This window comes from Pipistrellus hanaki, assembly GCF_964339955.1.
Source record: "Pipistrellus hanaki genome assembly, chromosome: 6".
NCBI lineage: Eukaryota > Metazoa > Chordata > Mammalia > Chiroptera > Vespertilionidae > Pipistrellus > Pipistrellus hanaki.
The window spans coordinates 76,977,893-76,996,463 of record NC_140508.1 but is presented as its reverse complement, the minus strand read 5'-3'; the positions used below and the strand labels follow the sequence as shown (position 1 = coordinate 76,996,463).

General features: G+C 38.9%; 1 protein-coding gene across 1 annotated transcript in view; it reads left to right on the top strand.

Moving 5' to 3' along the window:
- The first annotated feature begins 4,231 nt into the window (after positions 1 to 4,231).
- PIK3C3 (phosphatidylinositol 3-kinase catalytic subunit type 3) overlaps positions 4,232 to 18,571 on the top strand; it is a 69,082-nt gene continuing 54,742 nt past the window's right edge. Inside the window, exons 1-4 of the mRNA XM_084888390.1 lie at positions 4,232 to 4,399; positions 7,872 to 8,060; positions 10,856 to 10,999; positions 15,423 to 15,552. Coding sequence (XP_084744516.1) covers positions 4,332 to 4,399; positions 7,872 to 8,060; positions 10,856 to 10,999; positions 15,423 to 15,552 — 531 coding nt within the window. The 5' untranslated portion in view covers positions 4,232 to 4,331. The remainder of the gene's footprint in view (positions 4,400 to 7,871; positions 8,061 to 10,855; positions 11,000 to 15,422; positions 15,553 to 18,571) is intronic.

The window sequence follows — 18,571 nt, the reverse complement described above, 5'->3', positions numbered from 1 at the left end:
TCGTTGTCTCATCTACTCCCTACAAATATAAAGAGCCAGTCTAATGTACTCATATGGGACACTATATTACTTTTCATACTATCATAACCATCAGTTCTGGTTACTTATGTAGTTTTGTTCTATAAAGTAGCCATGAACACTGACTTGGTATATAATGAACCATTGTTCTTAGCTATTACATAGGCTTAAGTTTCTGTGAGCCTCTGGTCATGACCTTCTTATGCTTAGGAACACTAGACAACACTAAAGGACTATATTGGGTGACATTTTAAACAGTGAAGAAAACATAAAAAAGTAAAAAGTAAACAATCTGTTTAGTGTAAATTAATTTGGTACTAAAAATAGGGTGTCCCCCCAAAATGTATACACACAATAAGGGTATTTCCTTCCTTTTAGGTCTCTGTCATTTTTTTGTGTGTGTGTGTCAATTTACAGAATATGGGTAGGTGGCAAAATGACTTAGAATCCCTTCAGGAATCTCAAAAAAGTACCTGTGTCATCAATTTTGTCTATAATAATAATAATCTTACCTCTTTCTTCTGTCTCAGAGTAGCAAGTATGAGTGTTGGGTCAATAACCTTTCTATGATTAAAATTCATGCACAAACACAAATGCACACAGGAAAGGAAATAAGTATTGCCAAAACCACAGCAGCTTCTCTGTCCTATGGGGCATGTAGAGACACAAAATGAAGAATGAACACGGGTCTGAGGATACACTCATTGCAATGGGTTTTCTAACACTGAATTCTCAGAAATATAGAAAGATAATATTGTAAACCCATGCAACCATTCTTTTAATATTGTTTCCATAACTGATGACTTATAAATTCACATGTAGCTACTGATAAACAGCCTGTTTGCTTAAAGGATTCCAGGAACTAACCTCAAAGGAAGCCAACTCCAGCGTTCAGGCATTTCAACTCCAGGAGATTTGCTCCTAGATGGGTAGCAGAGCCGACTGTGCTGAGTAGCTCATAGCACCGCCAATGAGAAGCCCACAACACCCTCCATTTTCCTTTGTTCTGCCTTCCCCTTCCTGGCTCATAAAAACCCCTGTCTGCTCTGAGATGTTAAGATTGTCTTTGAGACAACATTCCCCTATCTTATGAAGCTGCTGGTTTTTAAATAAACTTGCTTTCCTTCCATCAGACCCTGTCTCTTAATTATTGGCTTTTGAGCAGCAGGTTTGGTGTCATTATCATCCCCCAATATTATAGAACAAATGGGGTACAGCTCTTTGGGCCTAAATTCTTACAGGGCAGATTGCATGATGGCATAGGAAGCACTCACTGAGGGTTCTGGGATAGTACCATATGCAGATGGTGTTCGCATTGTCTCCCTGATGAAATTGGAGAAGCAAATGTCTAAAACAATGCTTGATGTAGTTCATGGCATATTTTAAGCACTAACTAAATATCTTTTTTTTTAAAAATATTTTATTGATATTTTACAGAGAGGAAGGGAGAGAGATAGAGAGCTAGAAACGTCGATGAGAGAGAAACATCGACCAGCTGCCTTTTGCACACACCCTACTGGGGATGTGCCCGCAACCAAGGTACATGCCCTTGACCGGAATCGAACCCGGGACCTTTCAGTCCGCAGACCGACGCTCTACCACTGAGCCAAACCGGTTTCGGCAATATCTTATATAATAAAAGGCTAATATGCAAATAGATCAAACAGTGGAACAACCAGAACTGAGCAACTGGTTGCTATGACATGCACTGGCCACCAAGGGGCGGGTTAGGAACATGGTGGGCATCAGCAACAGTGGGATGGTGGAGCAGGTGATCAGGGGTGCCAGAACAAGGTGGGGCATCAATCGCTGTCATAGGGGCGAGCCTCTGGTGGTTACTGAAAATTCTTTGCCATCACATGCAGCGGTCCCGCCCGCTCACACCCATGCCCACGCCAGAGCTACCAATTGTATCCACAGCCAGTGCCAGAGCCGCTGCTCGCAGCCCGGCACGGGTCAAAATCGCTCGGTGCCTTTAGCAGGTGTAAGAGGCAGCTGCCAGCCCCTAAGCAACAGCCCTGAAGGCTTCTCCGCCCCCCCCTGCTCCTGAGGTTGTGATTGGGGCCAGCAGCCACCACTGACAGCACTGGACCCCACTCACACCTGCTGCTGGTGCTGTCACCAGGTGTAGCAGGTGCCATCAGTGCATGGGAGTGGTGGCAGTAGGAGTGGGGCTGCCAGCAGAAAGAGGACGGGGTGGGGAGGCATGGCAGGAGGTGCTGAGTGGGGGCACAGAGGATGGGCCAAGACCCATCCCTGTGCCCACTGCAGCCTCACAGGCCCACAGTTCCTTTCATGGTGCATTAATTCGTGCACTGGGCTCCTAGTTTGTTAAATAAATGGATGACTTGCAAAGATGCTGAATGGGCCATAATCTCCTCCATCCAAGTAGTTAATCTGTAGAGAGGAAGAGGGATCAAAAGCAGTGCTAAATAACACCAAGGATGGTAAAGATACTGCCATTAGAATTTATTTTTTGTTGCAAAAAGTAAGTCCAAGAATTGCTCTGGAACATATCATAGTAAGTATATCAAGTTTATGAAGTCAGTGGTTCTGCCCTGTATTTGCTCAGAATCATATACAAATTACCTAACCCATATTACAGTTACTTTTCAGTAAAATAGGGGAACATGACCTAATCCACTAATTTGTTGAAATAATTAAATAAAATAATATACCTGAAATTGACTAATGTGATGAGAGAGAATCATTGATTGGCTGCCTCCTGCATGCCCCCCATTGGGGATCAAGCCTGCATTGTAGGCTTGTGCCCTTGACCAGAATCGATCCTGGGACCCTTCAGTCCACAGGCTGACGCTCTACACACTGAGCCAAACTAGCTAGAGCAAAAGTTATTTTTTTAAAGACAGGCAGGGGTCTGTGCTATGGCTTCTTTCAATGCAAATTGTGTTGTGTTGTATAAGTGTATGCTATGAGTTGTGAAAGATCACCTGGGAAAGAAAATATCATGATTTTCCTTTCATAATAAAGTGCCTAAAGCTTCCATTTCCCCTATAGAGATGGCCTTGCTAAGAGTGCTCTAATATGTAAATCTACTAACCAATGTTTTCCTGACCCATGGTTGGTCCAGGAAAGACACTGCTAGTTTTGGTTTCTGTGACTTTTACTGTGCTTCTATGACTTACAAAAATCATCCTCTGTACTGGCACATTAGTCCTTCTTGTTGCATTAATGCCTCATTAATGTGCTAGGCACTAAAAGGGGGCAGGTACAGAAGTATATTGGCATATTACTCTTGCCTTCAAAGAGTTTGAATCTAGTTGGAAATCAAGATTACAATTTTAGGTAATATTAAATATTATAAAGACAAGCGTTGTAGAAGTTCAGAGGGTTCAGTAACCTCAGTTCTGGAGTCATTACTGGACGTTTATAAGTTTCAACTAGAGTTCCGTCTTCAAAGATACAGTAGGTCTGAATATACCCATTGCAAACAAGCACCCAACTGCTTTGTCCAAAGTAGCATAAATGCCAAAACTGGAAAGTTTTTTGCTCTGCGTCTAGTCCTTTCTTCACTCTCTAGAGCAGAAAGAGAAAATCGTTGCTTGAAGAAGCACATTTTTTTAAATTAAACCTACATATTTTGGAAAGATCACTGAAATTTATATATATATATATATATTTTATTGATTTTGTACAGAGAGGAAGGGAGAGAGATAGAGAGCTAGAAACATCGATGAGAGAGAGTCATCGATCAGCTGCCTCTTGCACACCCCCCACTGGGGACATGCCCGCAACCAAGGTACATGCCCTTGACCTGAATCTAACCCGGGTCCCTTCAGTCCCCAAGCCTACGCTCTATCCATTGAGCCAAACCGGTCTCAGCAAGATCACTGAAATTTAAACTTGGCAAAATTCTAATTCTTGAGATTGTCCTTTGTTTGGCCTGTAGCCAGTGAAAGTTGCTACAACTATTTTCGAAACGCATTTTCTTTCGGGTTGATTTTAGGAACAGCTCAAGCTCAAATGACAGCTTGTTTTATTTAAAAACAACACAAAGTCCCGCCCAAACAGGAAGAATGCCCAAAGTCTGGGAAGTAACCAGATGGGCTGTGTTGCCGGAATTCCATTTACCCCCTAAAGCCAGACGGAAGGCTGCTTTGCACATGCGCAGAAGGGGAGGCGGGGCGGGGAGTTCCGGTGCGTTGGGTCGCGCCGCAGGCAGCGATTGGCTCCGACCTGGCCGAGAGGCGGGACCGGAAGCGCCCGTGTTGTGGGACTCCGCAGGTTGAAACCCAGCGTCTTTGCAGCGCCGGCTTCCGCGGTGGGTGCTGCGCAGGCCAGGCGGAGGCGCCATGGGGGAAGCGGAGAAGTTCCACTACATCTACAGCTGCGACCTGGACATCAACGTGCGGCTGAAGATGTGAGAGGCCGGGCGGTCGGGGATGGCGGGAGTTCACGGGGAGGAGGCGGGGCCTGTGGGTGGAGGAGAGAGATGATCATTGGCCTGGGGGCTGACCTGGGGCGGCGGGGAGCGCTGTGGCTGGGGCCGAGGGGGAGATCGCGGCATGGAGAGGGCGCTGTGGGAGAAGGGGGGGCGGTAGGAATAAGCCCTGAAGTCCAAAGCTGTTTGACCTTCTTCAAAGCATGTTGCTGTGCACGGCAACCTCTTGAGGGGTCCCTAGGCCCATTTTACAGATGAAGAAATCTAGTCTCGGTCCAGTCTAGTCCCGAGACTAGACTGGACCGAGACTAGATTTGGTTTAGCCTGTAGTTTAAATGTTCATAAGTTCCATGAACCCAAACCATGTCAACAATGTCTAGTTTGGGTGAAGTCTAGTCCCGCAGTTGATAATCAGAAGGTCTTGACTCTCACCCGGGGCTGGAAGGGGGAGCGAAGCCTGCAGAGCTGTGGTAGACACAGTCAGATGCGGTGGCTGAAGGTGAGATGAGCACAGGGATGTGCAGCAGTAAAAGCCTGGGGAGTGATGGAGGGTGAGGGTACATGGTTGGACAGTCTGGCATGGCTTCGCTAGAAGCGCGGGGCGTGAGTCTAAGATGAGGGTGCCAGTTGCAAAAGGACCAGAAGATGGGAGAAAAGAGCTTTGCAGGGAAATCTTGGGGCTTCGCTGTTGAAGTAAAGATTCAGGGCATGACTATATATATATATATTTCTTTATTTTAGAGAGAAGGGGAGAGGGATAGAGAGAGAAACATCAATGAAGAGAGAGAATCATTGATCAGCTGCCTCCTGCACCACCACCCCCACCTCCCACTGGGAGTCAAGCCTGCAATCCTGGCATGTGCCCTTGGCTGGAATTGAACCTGGGACCCTTCAGTCCACAGGCCAACGCTCTATTCATTGAGCCAAACCGGCTAGTGCCAGGGCATGACATCTTGAGATGAGAATAATGGAACACAGGTAGAACTGAGTTGGAAATTATGTCCACTTTCGGGCAGTCTTAGAGGAGTGTTTTCATATGCAAAAGTTATCACCAATTATTCATCATAACATCATTGGTAATATGTCAGTAGGTAGTAAACAAATGTTTCTGGGTCAGAGAGCTGCATACCTGCAGTAAATACATCTTCTAAGTTGTCAGGTGCACCTTTGACTGTTTCTTTTTATTTTTCAGAAGTTACATAAGACTTTGACAATATACTATTTGTTTTGGGTGGTAGTAAAAATAATATGTCAACAATGCACTGCTCATTTGTATAATACTTTACACACCCATTTAAGTTAATTTCTGCATCAGATACCACTAGATGCTTATATAGGACCTGTATGTATGCTATAATCTTGTACAAGGCTTTTTCCTTCAGTCTCACTCCTCTCAGTATTTCCTGGACATGTTAATGTATTTCTGGAACTTATGAACATTAAAAGGAAACAACAACAACAACAAAAATGGTTCATTATTAACAGATACACACATTGACTATTTCAAGGCAAAGATAAAGTATTAATCAAAAGTTTGGTACAATTTGGTGCTAACCATCTTTTAGTTTCTCAGACTGTCATTTCTTTTTTGTGGGAGGGGGGCTGGAAGTATCAATTTAGAATCACAAAACGAGAGAATTTTTTAATTCTGGGTGTTTTTTTTTTTTTTTCTCCAGGCCTTTTAATCTATTTCTATGGTTTTAATAACAACTTGCACTTTGATGTCCCTTTTCTTAGCACTGTAATTGAATATCAAATGGCCTATAAGACATGGTCACTTTAGATTCCCAAGCAATTTAAAAGTAATTGGTCCCAGATTCAGCCTACCCCTCTAACTCTGAACTTCCTATATTGTCTCACCTATTTTGGTGATTATTAGCAACATTCATCCAGTTTAAGACACAAAACTTTGAGTCATGAGACATCGTCTCTTACCTTCTTTATTAAATCATTCACAAGTTGTCTTGAATCTACTGGCTAAATATCTTTTCTACCCCACTGCTCTAGCCTTAACCTGTCTTTTTCCTTCATAATTTTTAATGAAAATCTAACTGATCTGGCTTTCAGTTACACCTGTCCATTATGTTCTGAAACTCCTGATAAAGGTATCATAAATACCAATCCGACTGTAGTACTCTCATGTCAAATTATTCAGTTAGATTTTCGAATGTTCATGTGTAAGGCATTGGACTGAATTTGGTGACTGCTTAGCCTCGTTCCCCCCCCTTCCCCCTTTTCCTTCTCTAGCTTTCTGCTTGAGCTTTATGCTTTAACTATACCAAACAACTTGAAGTTCTCCAAACATGCCATATTTCTCTTTGCTGTGGTCCATGCTGTTCTTTTTTTATCTTTCTGGCACTTGGAGCCCCCAAGCTCCCAGACTTTCGATGTACAGGATCTTTCTGTGGTGGGAAGGACATTGGCTTTAGCCTTGTCTGCCCTGGCTTTTAGTCTCAGCTGTTACTTCGTGATCCTTGGACTCTGAGTGCCTGTTTCATCACTTATAAAATGAGAATATGGTTACAATTTTGATTTCCAATTGGTGTTTCTACCTCTTTCATAGTTTCCTATGCCTATCTTTTATTACTTTTTAATTTAAAGAAATTATCAGATAATACATCCACATAGTAAATAAATTTTAAAAATTGAAAGAATACAAAAAGAACATGCAAATAAAAGTAAGTGTTTGTCCTAGAAACAGGGACTTAACATTTCTTGTAAGGCTGTATTGTTTATCTTGTCTTTCATTTCTGGGCCATTATGCCTAGTACTGTAAATGGCTTGAAAGAATCTATATATATATATAAAAGCCTAAACCACCATTACAACCAGACGACCAGAACAACCGGTTTGCCAGTCGCTATGATGCACACTAACCACAGGGGGCATATGCTCAATGCAGGACTGTCCCCTGGTGGTCAGTGTACTCCCGCAGCCAACCTCCCACAATGCCGCCCCCCCACAAGCCCCCCCCCCACACACACACACATACACACACCCGTCCCTTTCCCTGGCCAGCATGGCTCTGATTGGAACTGGGCGAGATGGCCCCAATAGATCCAGATTGCCTGCCAGGCCTAGGGACCCTACCTATGCATGAATTTTGTGCACCGGGCCTCTAGTAGATAAATAAGTGCTCAACTTGGAATTAGTAAAAGTGAAACTAAGGCCTGGAAAGCTCATGATGTCTGGAAGGTAGAACCAAGAGTTGATGACAGGATTTGAAATTAATAAGTTTAAGATAGAGAAATATATTGATGAAGATAGAAATGATTGTAGGTATGCTAGGATTTTAAGATTCCTTCACTAGATGTAAAAGTAACTTTAACTTCATATACAGGAAAATATTTAGGTAGCATAAGGTTGCCGTGACACAGTTATAAACTTTAGTATTTGTTGCTTATATGCTTAAAAAATGTTTGTCTAAACATTATTGTTCTTATACTTCCAGAGGAAGCTTGGAAGGGAAGAGAGAACAAAAGAGTTATAAAGCTGTTCTGGAAGACCCAATGTTGAAGTTTTCAGGGCTGTACCAAGAGACCTGCTCTGACCTTTATGTTACTTGTCAAGTTTTTGCAGAAGGAAAACCTCTGGCCTTGCCAGTGAGGACGTCCTACAAAGCATTTAGCACAAGATGGAAGTAAGTTGTTTTCTTGCACATGGTGAGTTCCACCATTCTCCCAAGTCTTTATAGATGTTGTAAGTATGATTTAGTAGTGATTACGGAGGAATTAAAAAAAAATCATTTAATACTTGTAAACATTGATTGACCTAGATAGTTAAGATGGAAGTAAATTTGTTTGTATTCAGTATATTGACATATTTTTATGAGAACTTTACTGATTCACAAAAGGACCCAAATCAAAAACACATTTTTTATTATATGAAACCAACTTTTTAAGTTCATGTTTTATTGAGATGATACATTAGCAAACCATTGTCAGGATGCAAGGGACATATAATGAACATGAGTTTCCTGTTTTTCCAGAACCCACAATATCGTGGGTCCTTCATTTAACCTCTCGGTACTTATTTGATAGGTTATATGGAGCAGTTTTAATGTTCAGTCCATGAGTGTTGTTCATTACCCTGGTAGGCTAGCTGCAGGATACACAGTTGTACCTCCAGGAAGGAGTTTATGCCCACAGTGCTCATGGAAGGTAAGGTGTGGCCACATGGACTGCCAGGCTCTCGTATTGAGGGTACAACCCTCTGTTCACCAAGCGCGGCTCAGCAGGCTGGGAAGTCTTTTTCAGAGAGAGCAGAAGCCTGAGCTCTGGTGATCTGGCTTCATTGAAACCAATTATTTAAATGAAGTAATTTCTTTAGTAGTCTTTTTGTGAACACACACACACACACACACACACACACACAACAGTATATATTTGTGTATATACTTGTTATTCTGGAAATTTTCATGTCTGTAAAAGTAGAGAATATAATAAACTTTCAAGGCCCCATCACCCAGCTTTGATAATTACTAACTCGAGGCCAATCTTATTTTATATATACTCAGTGTTATTTTGAAGCAACAATGCAAGAATTAACCACAGAATTCATAAATATGTGGAACAACAACAACAACATAATAATAATAATAAATTAAAAATAAAGTACTAAAAAAGAACATAACTCATGGTAGGTAAGGTAACAATAGGATAGCCTTTTTACTTTGCATATCCATCAATTTCTATAAGCACTTACTTAAGGTAAAGTTCTCATTTTTAGATGTGGAATTCTGCAAATTCTAAAATTTTTATATATGAAAATTATTGTGTAGGCAAGTGATTTAATTGTTAAAAAATTAAAATGGCTTTAAAGAGACACATACACTAACAGCCTAACATAATTAAAAAATTCAAACGTTGGGATTTAGGAGTGTATTAATCAGACTAGAGAATTAGTACAGTGGTTTAATTAGTGCAGTGAGGGTGGGGGTGGGTGGGATTAGACCATCAAAATCAGGTTTTAGATCTTGGCAACTGTGGAAGTTTTATTAGGTGAATTTAGTCTTGAGCTTAATGAAGGATGGCATAGGAATGATGCATGGGGAGGTGGAGAACAAAATGGTATTCAAAATACACAACTTTCTGATGTCTGACTAGATCTTTTCAGAATTCCTAAAATACAATATCTAGAGGAGTTTTCAAACTATATTTTAGCTGTAGATTTCATTTTCTTCAAAAGAACTCTTCTGCAGACGCCCCATATAAAAAACAGGTTCAAGTACCATTGCTTTGATTAAAGCCTGGGGTTAGAGTGCAAAAATTTAAGGCAAATGCTTGTTTGATTATATATATATTGCCTCTTTCTCAAAGGACAAAATATAGATGTGAGAATTTCCACAGTTTATTTTCGATATTGTCACTGGCTGACTTACTTTAATTGTAGCCTGTGTTAATCTCTGGTTTTTTCCTTAGCAGACACTGCTTAGTCTTTTCCTTTTCAGTGTAGTTCACCCCGTGGATAGTAACTAACTAAATTCGTTCCTTTAGTTTATGTGTAGTGGAGAATAGCTTTTTCAGGGTGTGATTTATTTTTTCGAGACTTTTATGGAAGAGAAGAATGACTGATTCTCCTTTAAATGGCTAGCCATCTCCGATTTTCCTGTAGGCCCTTGAATTTATATGGTGGATATAAATGATTTATCTTTTTAAGTTTTTAAAAGTTCTATTCAATATGTTGAGCTGAATAAAGAGTAAAAAAACTAAAAAAAATGAACTAGCTGTGCTGTCATTACTTTATTAAGAACAAACATTCTTTAAGGAAATCATATATATAAACATTCTTTAAAAGCATAGAAAAACTAATAGGTAAGCATTATCCATATTAATGAAATAACTTCAGGAATAGAAAAATCTCTAAGAAAATGTGGCATTGCTGTCCAGAGCTGTCTGGTAACTTCGTTACAAAGTAGTAGGTAGTGTACTTCAACCTTTTTAAGGCTTTTGTTGTTTTCCGCCTTATTGGGGTACATGGTAGGGCCACGTTATTCTCAGCATCACTTTGAATGTATTATGATTAATTCTGATTTTTTTCTTTTCATACCTTCTGGGGAATGTTTATATGAAATCACAGTTTGGTTCAAAACAAGTTTGGTTATAACCAGGTTTAAGTGTTTTCCCAGATTATTATTAGCCATCATCATATTTCTTGTGTCTTAGTTACATTGTCTGAGTTTGTTTTTATTAAAAGACTTACCAGTGTGGTTTTTTTTATGAGCTTTTTTTTTTTTTTTTTTTTTTCCTTTTTCATGTATTCTGTATTTAAAATTGAAGTTGCTTAGAGCGAAACTAAGGTAACTCAAATTATTTTTTGTAGTATTAACTTAATCTTTGAGCCATGTTTTCTTGCCAAACCTTCTTGCATGGTTTGTTAATTTAGGAGAAAGTTTTAAATATATAACATATGCTTATGTTGACTTTATTTCCATAGCTGGAATGAATGGCTAAAACTGCCTGTGAAGTACCCTGACCTGCCCAGGAATGCCCAAGTGGCCCTGACTATATGGGATGTGTATGGGCCAGGAAAGGCAGTGCCTGTGGGTGGGACAACGGTGTCGCTCTTTGGAAAATACGGGTAAGCATTCTCTTCTAATCTTTAGGGATGTTGTAGTGTCTCATTCTTTTTGGGAAGTTCATGCCAGTCTGGTTCTCTGTACATGTTTGCTACATGATTCCATAATTCTTGAGACTGAATTTCCTATGGGATATACAGATAGATTAATTAAGAAACACAATTTATATGACTCTACTGTTAATGATTAGTAATATGATTCCTATTAGGAAATAGTATTGGAAATTAGAATCTTTCTTTTAGGAAAAAAGACTATATGGCATATACTGTGAGAGTTTGGTTTTTCTGCCTTTTCATAATAGTGATAAAAAGGACAATGAGTAGGGTTAAAAAGCCCTAATTTGCTAATAGTGGTAATGACTATAATAGAAGAGTTGTTAATTCAATGTTTAAAGATTTACAGATAATAGAAGTTTATTGTGAAAAAACTCAACCCATACCCCTTTTGTTGATATTCTTTTATTCTTTCTGTATATATTAATTGGAATTTTTCTTTGAAAACTTGATCTTTTATCAAGTTTAAGAATGGGTTGGTGCCCTGGTAACATGCAAAAGTAATTGGTGGTTTCTGTTTATTGTCTAAGTTTTGTCATGAACTTGTAGTCTTAAATATTTTTGAAATGTTTCCATTGCTATCTTTATTCTTTATAATGTTCAGAAACTCCCCTTTTTGGTCAATTGCAGCTCCTTCAAGTTGACCCATGTCCTTTGGGTCATTATTAGTTTCTGTGCTTTTTGGCAGACAAGCTATTTCAGGTTCCTTGGGCAATTTTCTGCCCCAAACTTGGTGTCTCTGAACACATCAGATGTTAGATACAAATGAAACTTGATATCGAGCAGCTCTGATTCTGAGAAATTACCTCCCTAGGGCAGGGTTTCTCAAATATGAGTGATGGATTTCCCACTTTCATAATCCCTGCATATCTCTATATTAAATACATTCAGTCTTACTTACTTGGTATTTTTATTTACATCTGCTCACTTTTTTTTTTACTTCCATTTAATTAAAAGCAACATTTTAATATTTTTTGCTGTACATGGAAAATAAGTGTTTTTTAACATTGGTGGTTAATGAAAAAAGTAAATATAATGAAAATAACTATGTTACTAAATATTACAACTTTAAGAAAGGGGGGGTGGGGAAGACCACAAGAAACACAAATCATAGTAAATCTGTTTGCAAATATGTATATAATAACTACCCCCAAAAATCCTTTCATTAGAATGGTTCTATTCGTGTCTAGTAAGAAATAAGGGGATAGCTTACTGTCACTTTATTTAAGGTAAAGATAAGGTTTTACGTTGACATTTCCTTTTACACCTATATGGTAGTAGGGCATTTATTCAAATGATAACCTTAGGTAGTAATAGAGCTGTATAGATACTCTGAGCAGTGGGGAAGGAATGTGAAAAACCTGTCCTATTCTCTCTAGCCTGATGCTTCTACTGACCTTCATCTCAGAAAAAGGAATTCATAGAAAATCTATGCAATTAAAATAATTCCTTTTTCTCTCTGAGTCCTGGGCCTTTCCTTGGGGGTGAACTTGGTTTCATGGGAGACAAGCCCAGGGAGTCCCTCGCATGGCCTTGCCCTTCCTGTGCAGCTTTGGGTTGTGGGGGAATGGGACATTCAGGGCATTGAGGGGCTACAGCAGAGTGCAAACATGGACTGTACTGGGCACAGCTGTGCACGTGCTGCTGACATCCAGGGAGAGAGCGCAGCAGGAGGCTTCTGGGTGGCCTTGGCTAGGAGCCTGTGCACACGTTCTTCCACCTGCCATTAAAAAGCATTCCACGTGCCTCCACATTCTCATGACTTAGGGAAGCGGTAGTTCCTCAGGTGTTTCTTAAACAATGAAATAACACCAGATGCTCCCCACCGTGTTCCCTAAGTAGTCCTGGTGTGGGCTTAGTAGCTTTTAAAAAGTGGTCCTCAAAGTGCCTAATAGTTGCATTATAGTATTGGGAGTCTTGTGACTATCAGCTCCTGCGATTTGCTGATATCTCTTTTGTATACTTGTGTCAGTGTGAAGCTATACTTCTTGGAGAATTGTATTGAAAGAATAATCTGTTAGAGTATGACTAGAATAATTAATTGTCCTCATTCTGAATGTCTAGCTTGTAAGATTTCTAAGGGGGTGAGGAATGTATTGGTAGTTAGATTGAATTGGCAAAGAACTACAGGCAAGCTGCAGATTTCTCTTGCAGATACTTTTTCCAAATGTGAACTCTGAGGTCTGGGCAGTTGCTGTTGCAGTGGCTTGGCATGGGAGCTGGAGCAGCAGCAGCAGCAGCTGTTGCTGGGCCTCTGCAGGCATCTGGAGGGGATCCTGCTGTGCTTCCTTTTGTCTTGCCTGCTTGGCTTAATTTTCCAGGTGGACAGGATGTTCTGAGCATCTTCTGGCTTGCCACCTGGATGCTGTGTATCTCTCTACAAAGTTTCCATCAGTGTCAAAAGAAATACATTCATTTGATCATTTGAGTCACTTGCTATCACCCCTACCCTCCATGTCCCCTGTCCTTGAATCTTCTCTCCAGATCCATTCCAAGGCACTTAAATCATTTAGTAAACTGACTTCCTGCCAGACATACTTATATTTAATTTAAGTTCAGCCAAAATATTCACTAGGGTATAGGAAGGTGGAGAAAAGGAAGGGGAACCTTCTGATGTTTCTGAAGGTACATTTAAGGATAATCATTTAAAGTGATGTTACAGCCTCACTCTACCCAGTTTCTTAGAGTCTAAGCAGGGTTGCTTCATGTTGAATCTAATACTTAGTTGAAAGGGAATGAAAATATACTTTATGAAAGGCTTGCATATGTGTTTTTTATAACGTAAATTTTTTGGAATCTCTAACATGGTAAATATTAAGGTTTTTGATTTTTTACTACAGTCAGTGCATTTATTTTGGGCCTATAAGGTAAACTTTCACAGATATGGTTGCTGGATATTACCTGTTTACTGCCGACCTTAGAACTAAACCTTGCAACAGATATGGGCTTTAATCTTACTGTGCTCATGAGCTTGCAGCTATCCTTTATAGTTCCCCATCTAAATGTTTATGGCATCATTACTTTGCATAATGTTCTGTGAAAATCCTCTTTATTACTCCAGGAAAATCTGTGAAGAAAGTTTCCATTAGTCAAAGCACGATAATAATCGTTTTTAAAATGTATGTAAAACTTTTATTAAAGTGTAATGTTTTTAAAGATCAGAAAAATATCGATATATATGCAACATGTACCTTACTTTTAAAAATATTTAATGTGAGAACAAAATGCTTTGGGCTTGCCTATTCACTTACAGTCTTATTCTTTCCACCACAATTGGCAGTTTGCTCTTTCAGCTTTGGGATAATGCTATTGTCTGAACAGTTTTGTTAAAAAAACAAACACAAAAAACACCAAACACTTAAAAAAGAAAGAACACATTAACAGAAGACTTTCTTTATTTTTACCCCCACCCCCATAAAAAACAAACAAACTCAGAAATGTGACATTAGCATATCTATAAAAACACAGTTGGCCAAACTTCCTTTATGGCTTTGTTCAATCTATATTCTACATCTTGGTAGTTTTTTGAAGGAAGCAGGACAATCAAAGGTTATTAAGTGTTTCATTTTAAAGAGATAATCAAGCTCAGATTGAAGTTCTGGTTATATATTTTGTAGACATGGGAACTTTTTCTTATATAAATCCACTACTGTATTTTCCATTAGACATTGCTTTTACAGGAAAGAAGACAGGAGAATCAACCTGTACCTAGTAACAGCCGTTAACATTATTGAATACTTATTATGTGGCAGGTACTATTGAAGTACGTTTTACTTGTGCTAATTTATTTAATTTTTATAATAGCCCTGTGAGATACAGGTATTCTTTATAATCCCATTTTATAGATTAAGAAACGGAGGCACAGAGAAGTTAAGCAATTTACCCAAGGTCATTTAAGTAATAGGTGGCACAAGTGGGATTCAAAACCCAGCAGTTAGACTGAGCAGTCTACTATGCTGACTTGTCAGGTAAAGTAGACAGTTATGTAATTATTTAAATTTTGCTTCAGTCATTGTAAATGTGACTTTCTTTCATTGGGTCGCAATTTGGTCTCCATTATTCCAAGATCTCCACTGAAGTTATGAAGAGGTGTATGGTCCATTATGATCCTTCTAAGTATTTGCCCAGTCCACCTTTAGGATCTCTGTAAAAGCTCTGACTGCTTTGAGGAGAAAAGAATGGCATGTGAAAAGCGATGTGACATAGATTTTTAGCTGCTTAGTTAATTGCATTACAACTCACCGGAGACTTAAAGGTTGGCAAGAGAGACCTGCATTTCCTAGTGTGGAATTCTCTCTGTTTAGGGATTGAAAATGTCCTGTAATGAACTGCATTGATTTACTTCTACCCTGAACATTCTCTTTTTGCCTAGCATGTTTCGCCAAGGGATGCATGACTTGAAAGTCTGGCCTAATGTAGAAGCAGATGGGTCAGAACCCACAAAAACTCCTGGCAGAACAAGCAGTACTCTCTCAGAAGATCAGATGAGCCGCCTTGCCAAGGTAAAAAGAAACTTTTCCAACTAGGGGAAAGCTACGAATGATGTCTCCTGTAGTATAAGTTAACCTTTTGAGTTCTCTCAGATTATTTTTTTAAATTTAGATATAATTTTTTAATAGTAGCTTTATTGAAATATCCGTATATCATAAAATTCACTCTTGGAAAGTATACAGTGCATTAAGTTTTAGTAAATTCTGAGCTGTGCAGTCATCTCCACTATTTAATATCAGAACATTTTCATAAAAAATATAACCATGTACCCATTAGCAGTCATTCCCTATTCCCTTCTCCCTCCAGCCCCTGGATCTACTAATCTTTCTGTCTTGGTGAATTTTCCTGTTCTGGACTTTTCATACAAATGGGATCATACATTATGTGACTTTTTGTGTCTGTAATGCCATCAAATTTGAAAATGGGGAGCTTTTGGTGATATTTTCAAGATGAACCTTTCTTGGTGACATGCTATAGAACCCTGCGTTGTTTTGAAGTGAAGATTCCTTAGTTTGAATTGTCCTCACTCCACTCCCACTTCTGTTTTTGTAAGCGGACTGAGATATTACCTTTATCTTTCAAAACTTTAAATGAAGTGTTTTTATTTAGAAATACAAAAACTAAACAAATCTGAGCTTAAAACAGAAGCTTAAAACAGAACAGTATAATTTATTTTGTCAATATCTGCTCCCAAAGCATTTTGCTAAATACTGTTTGAAGATCTTTTTTGGTACAATACACTTTTAAAAACCGGGAAAGAAGGTGTATGCTCATGCTTCTACTTTTACACAAAAGGAACAGAAATTGTAGATGTAATACTTTATATTTTACACACTCTTTCTTTAAGACAAGAAAGGAGTATACAAATAGATGAGGATTATGGGGATAGAACGAAATGGTTTGTTTCCTGTTGCACTTTTGATTTTCCAGCCAGTGAATTTATTCTGCCTGTTTCTAATTGTTCAGAAGGCAGTTGGCATAAGAGTTACATAAATCTTAATAATAGGACAACATAGTTACCGTGCATTGTACCCTCGAGCCAAAATAAATAGCATAGTGACAGTTTTCAAACTGCAATGTAAGAAGTTTATTCAGTTATAGAACTAAGTCTTTGCTGCCTGGGGATAATGGCACAAGAGGACTATGAAATGAAGATGAACTATTTAAATGGCCTGTGAAAAGAAGGTGTTATATAATTATTAAACAAAGAACCTCAAACCCAAGCAGGATTAAATATTCTTATTCTGATTTATTGCTCAGCTATGCAAATAGAATTATAACTACAATATGAATAACTGAAGTTTAAAAGCCTTACTTCTAGGTTTAACAATTTAAAAATCAAATTCTTTTAGAAGGAGAATTTTAGTGGAATTAACCTCCCTAATGATTTTACATTATTTTGTGAACATGTATAGTTTTCCTTTGAGGAAAAAAGAGTGTGAATAAAGGAGACAAAACTGAATAGTCTTTGGTTTAGTTACTTTATATAACTGGATTTCTTAGACTTAGTGGGAACAGAAAGAAATTAACATCATAGTACAACCCCCCACCACCAGCACCACATCTTCCTCATTATTTTCTCTTTCCCATCTCTAATTGCCCTAATAATTTTTATTAATATAAATATTTCTGTTTGAATTGATTTGTGAAAATAAAGGCAAGACTTCTGGGTCATTCATTACACTTTCATTGTCCATGACCCAGCCTTTTATTGATTGTGGCCTTGAGCAAATCTGTCCATTGTTCCCATCTGCTCTGTTTTTCAGCTTGTCATATTGTAAGAGTTTTATGACTAGGATGCATATCCACCTGGGGTTTTGGATGTGACTACCAAGCTTTAGTGTTTGATTTATACTTGAATCCATGTCTTTAGACATGAAAGGTTAGAGCAAAAGCATGCTTGTCTACTGTCTCTTTTTCATTTTAGCATCTCTGCTTGATGCCTTTGGAATGTGCTTTAGTTTCTGTCAATTTGATTAAGAGGTCGCAAAGAGAAAGTAACAACTAGAAGAAAAATGTTTTGTGGTCTGAGTGACACAGATAGTGGGGGAATGTTGAGCAGTGTGTAAGTGAGCATTGGCACAGTGAAATAGTGTAAGATATGGTGTATTAGACTGGCCTTCAAATTGCCTGCTTGGGGTTACTCTGGTCCAGGCTCCAGACCTTAGTTTTATACCAGTGGGAGCTGGATTTTTTTAGTACATCCAGAAATAACTAGTTATATTGAGAAAAGGTTCATGTCAGTAAATTCAATCAGTTATTTACAGTTTAAAGCTGTAATAGTCACAATTCACAGGTGGCAATTTAAGTTTAAGTTTATTGAAATTAAATAAAATTCAGAATTTTATGTTACCATAGTTACATTGCCATAATCACACTTTAAGTGCTCACTAGTCACATGTGGGTAGCAGCTACGTATTGGAAAATGAAGATAGGGAATCTTTTTATTATTGGCGAAAGTGCAATTGGATAGCACTGGCCTAGAGTGCCATTTTACTGATTTGTAATGGATGAGTAACCATGTTATTGTCTTCCTGGTAATCACGTTACTTGTGTCTGCTACTCAGGACACCATTTTTCAATACCTTGGAAATTAAGTTAGTCTTCGGGAGATTGCTGCTTCTGAGTGAGCCTTGAAGCATGAGCTACCCTGAAGGAACCAGAAAGTTGTGTGAGATATTTCTCTCATTTTGAGGGAAGTCTGAAAAGGGCTTTTTCTCTTGACATTATCTTTCTAGTTGCAGAATTACTTGAACCTGCTGTCTGCACAATATTGTAGGAACTTCAGGGTACAGACATGTGAGAACCCTTTGCTAAGGATAAAAGTCAAGTAGAACAGATGCTGCTCTGGCAGTTGGTTTGAGTATTGTCCCCATATGCCAAGGTTGTGGGTTCGATCTCTGGCCAGGGCACTTATAAGAACCAAGCAATAAATGCGTAAGCGGAACAAATCTCTCTCCCTCCTCCCCCTTCCTCCTTCTCTTTCTCCCTCTCTTCTTTCTCTCTCTCTCAAATCAATTTTATTTTTTA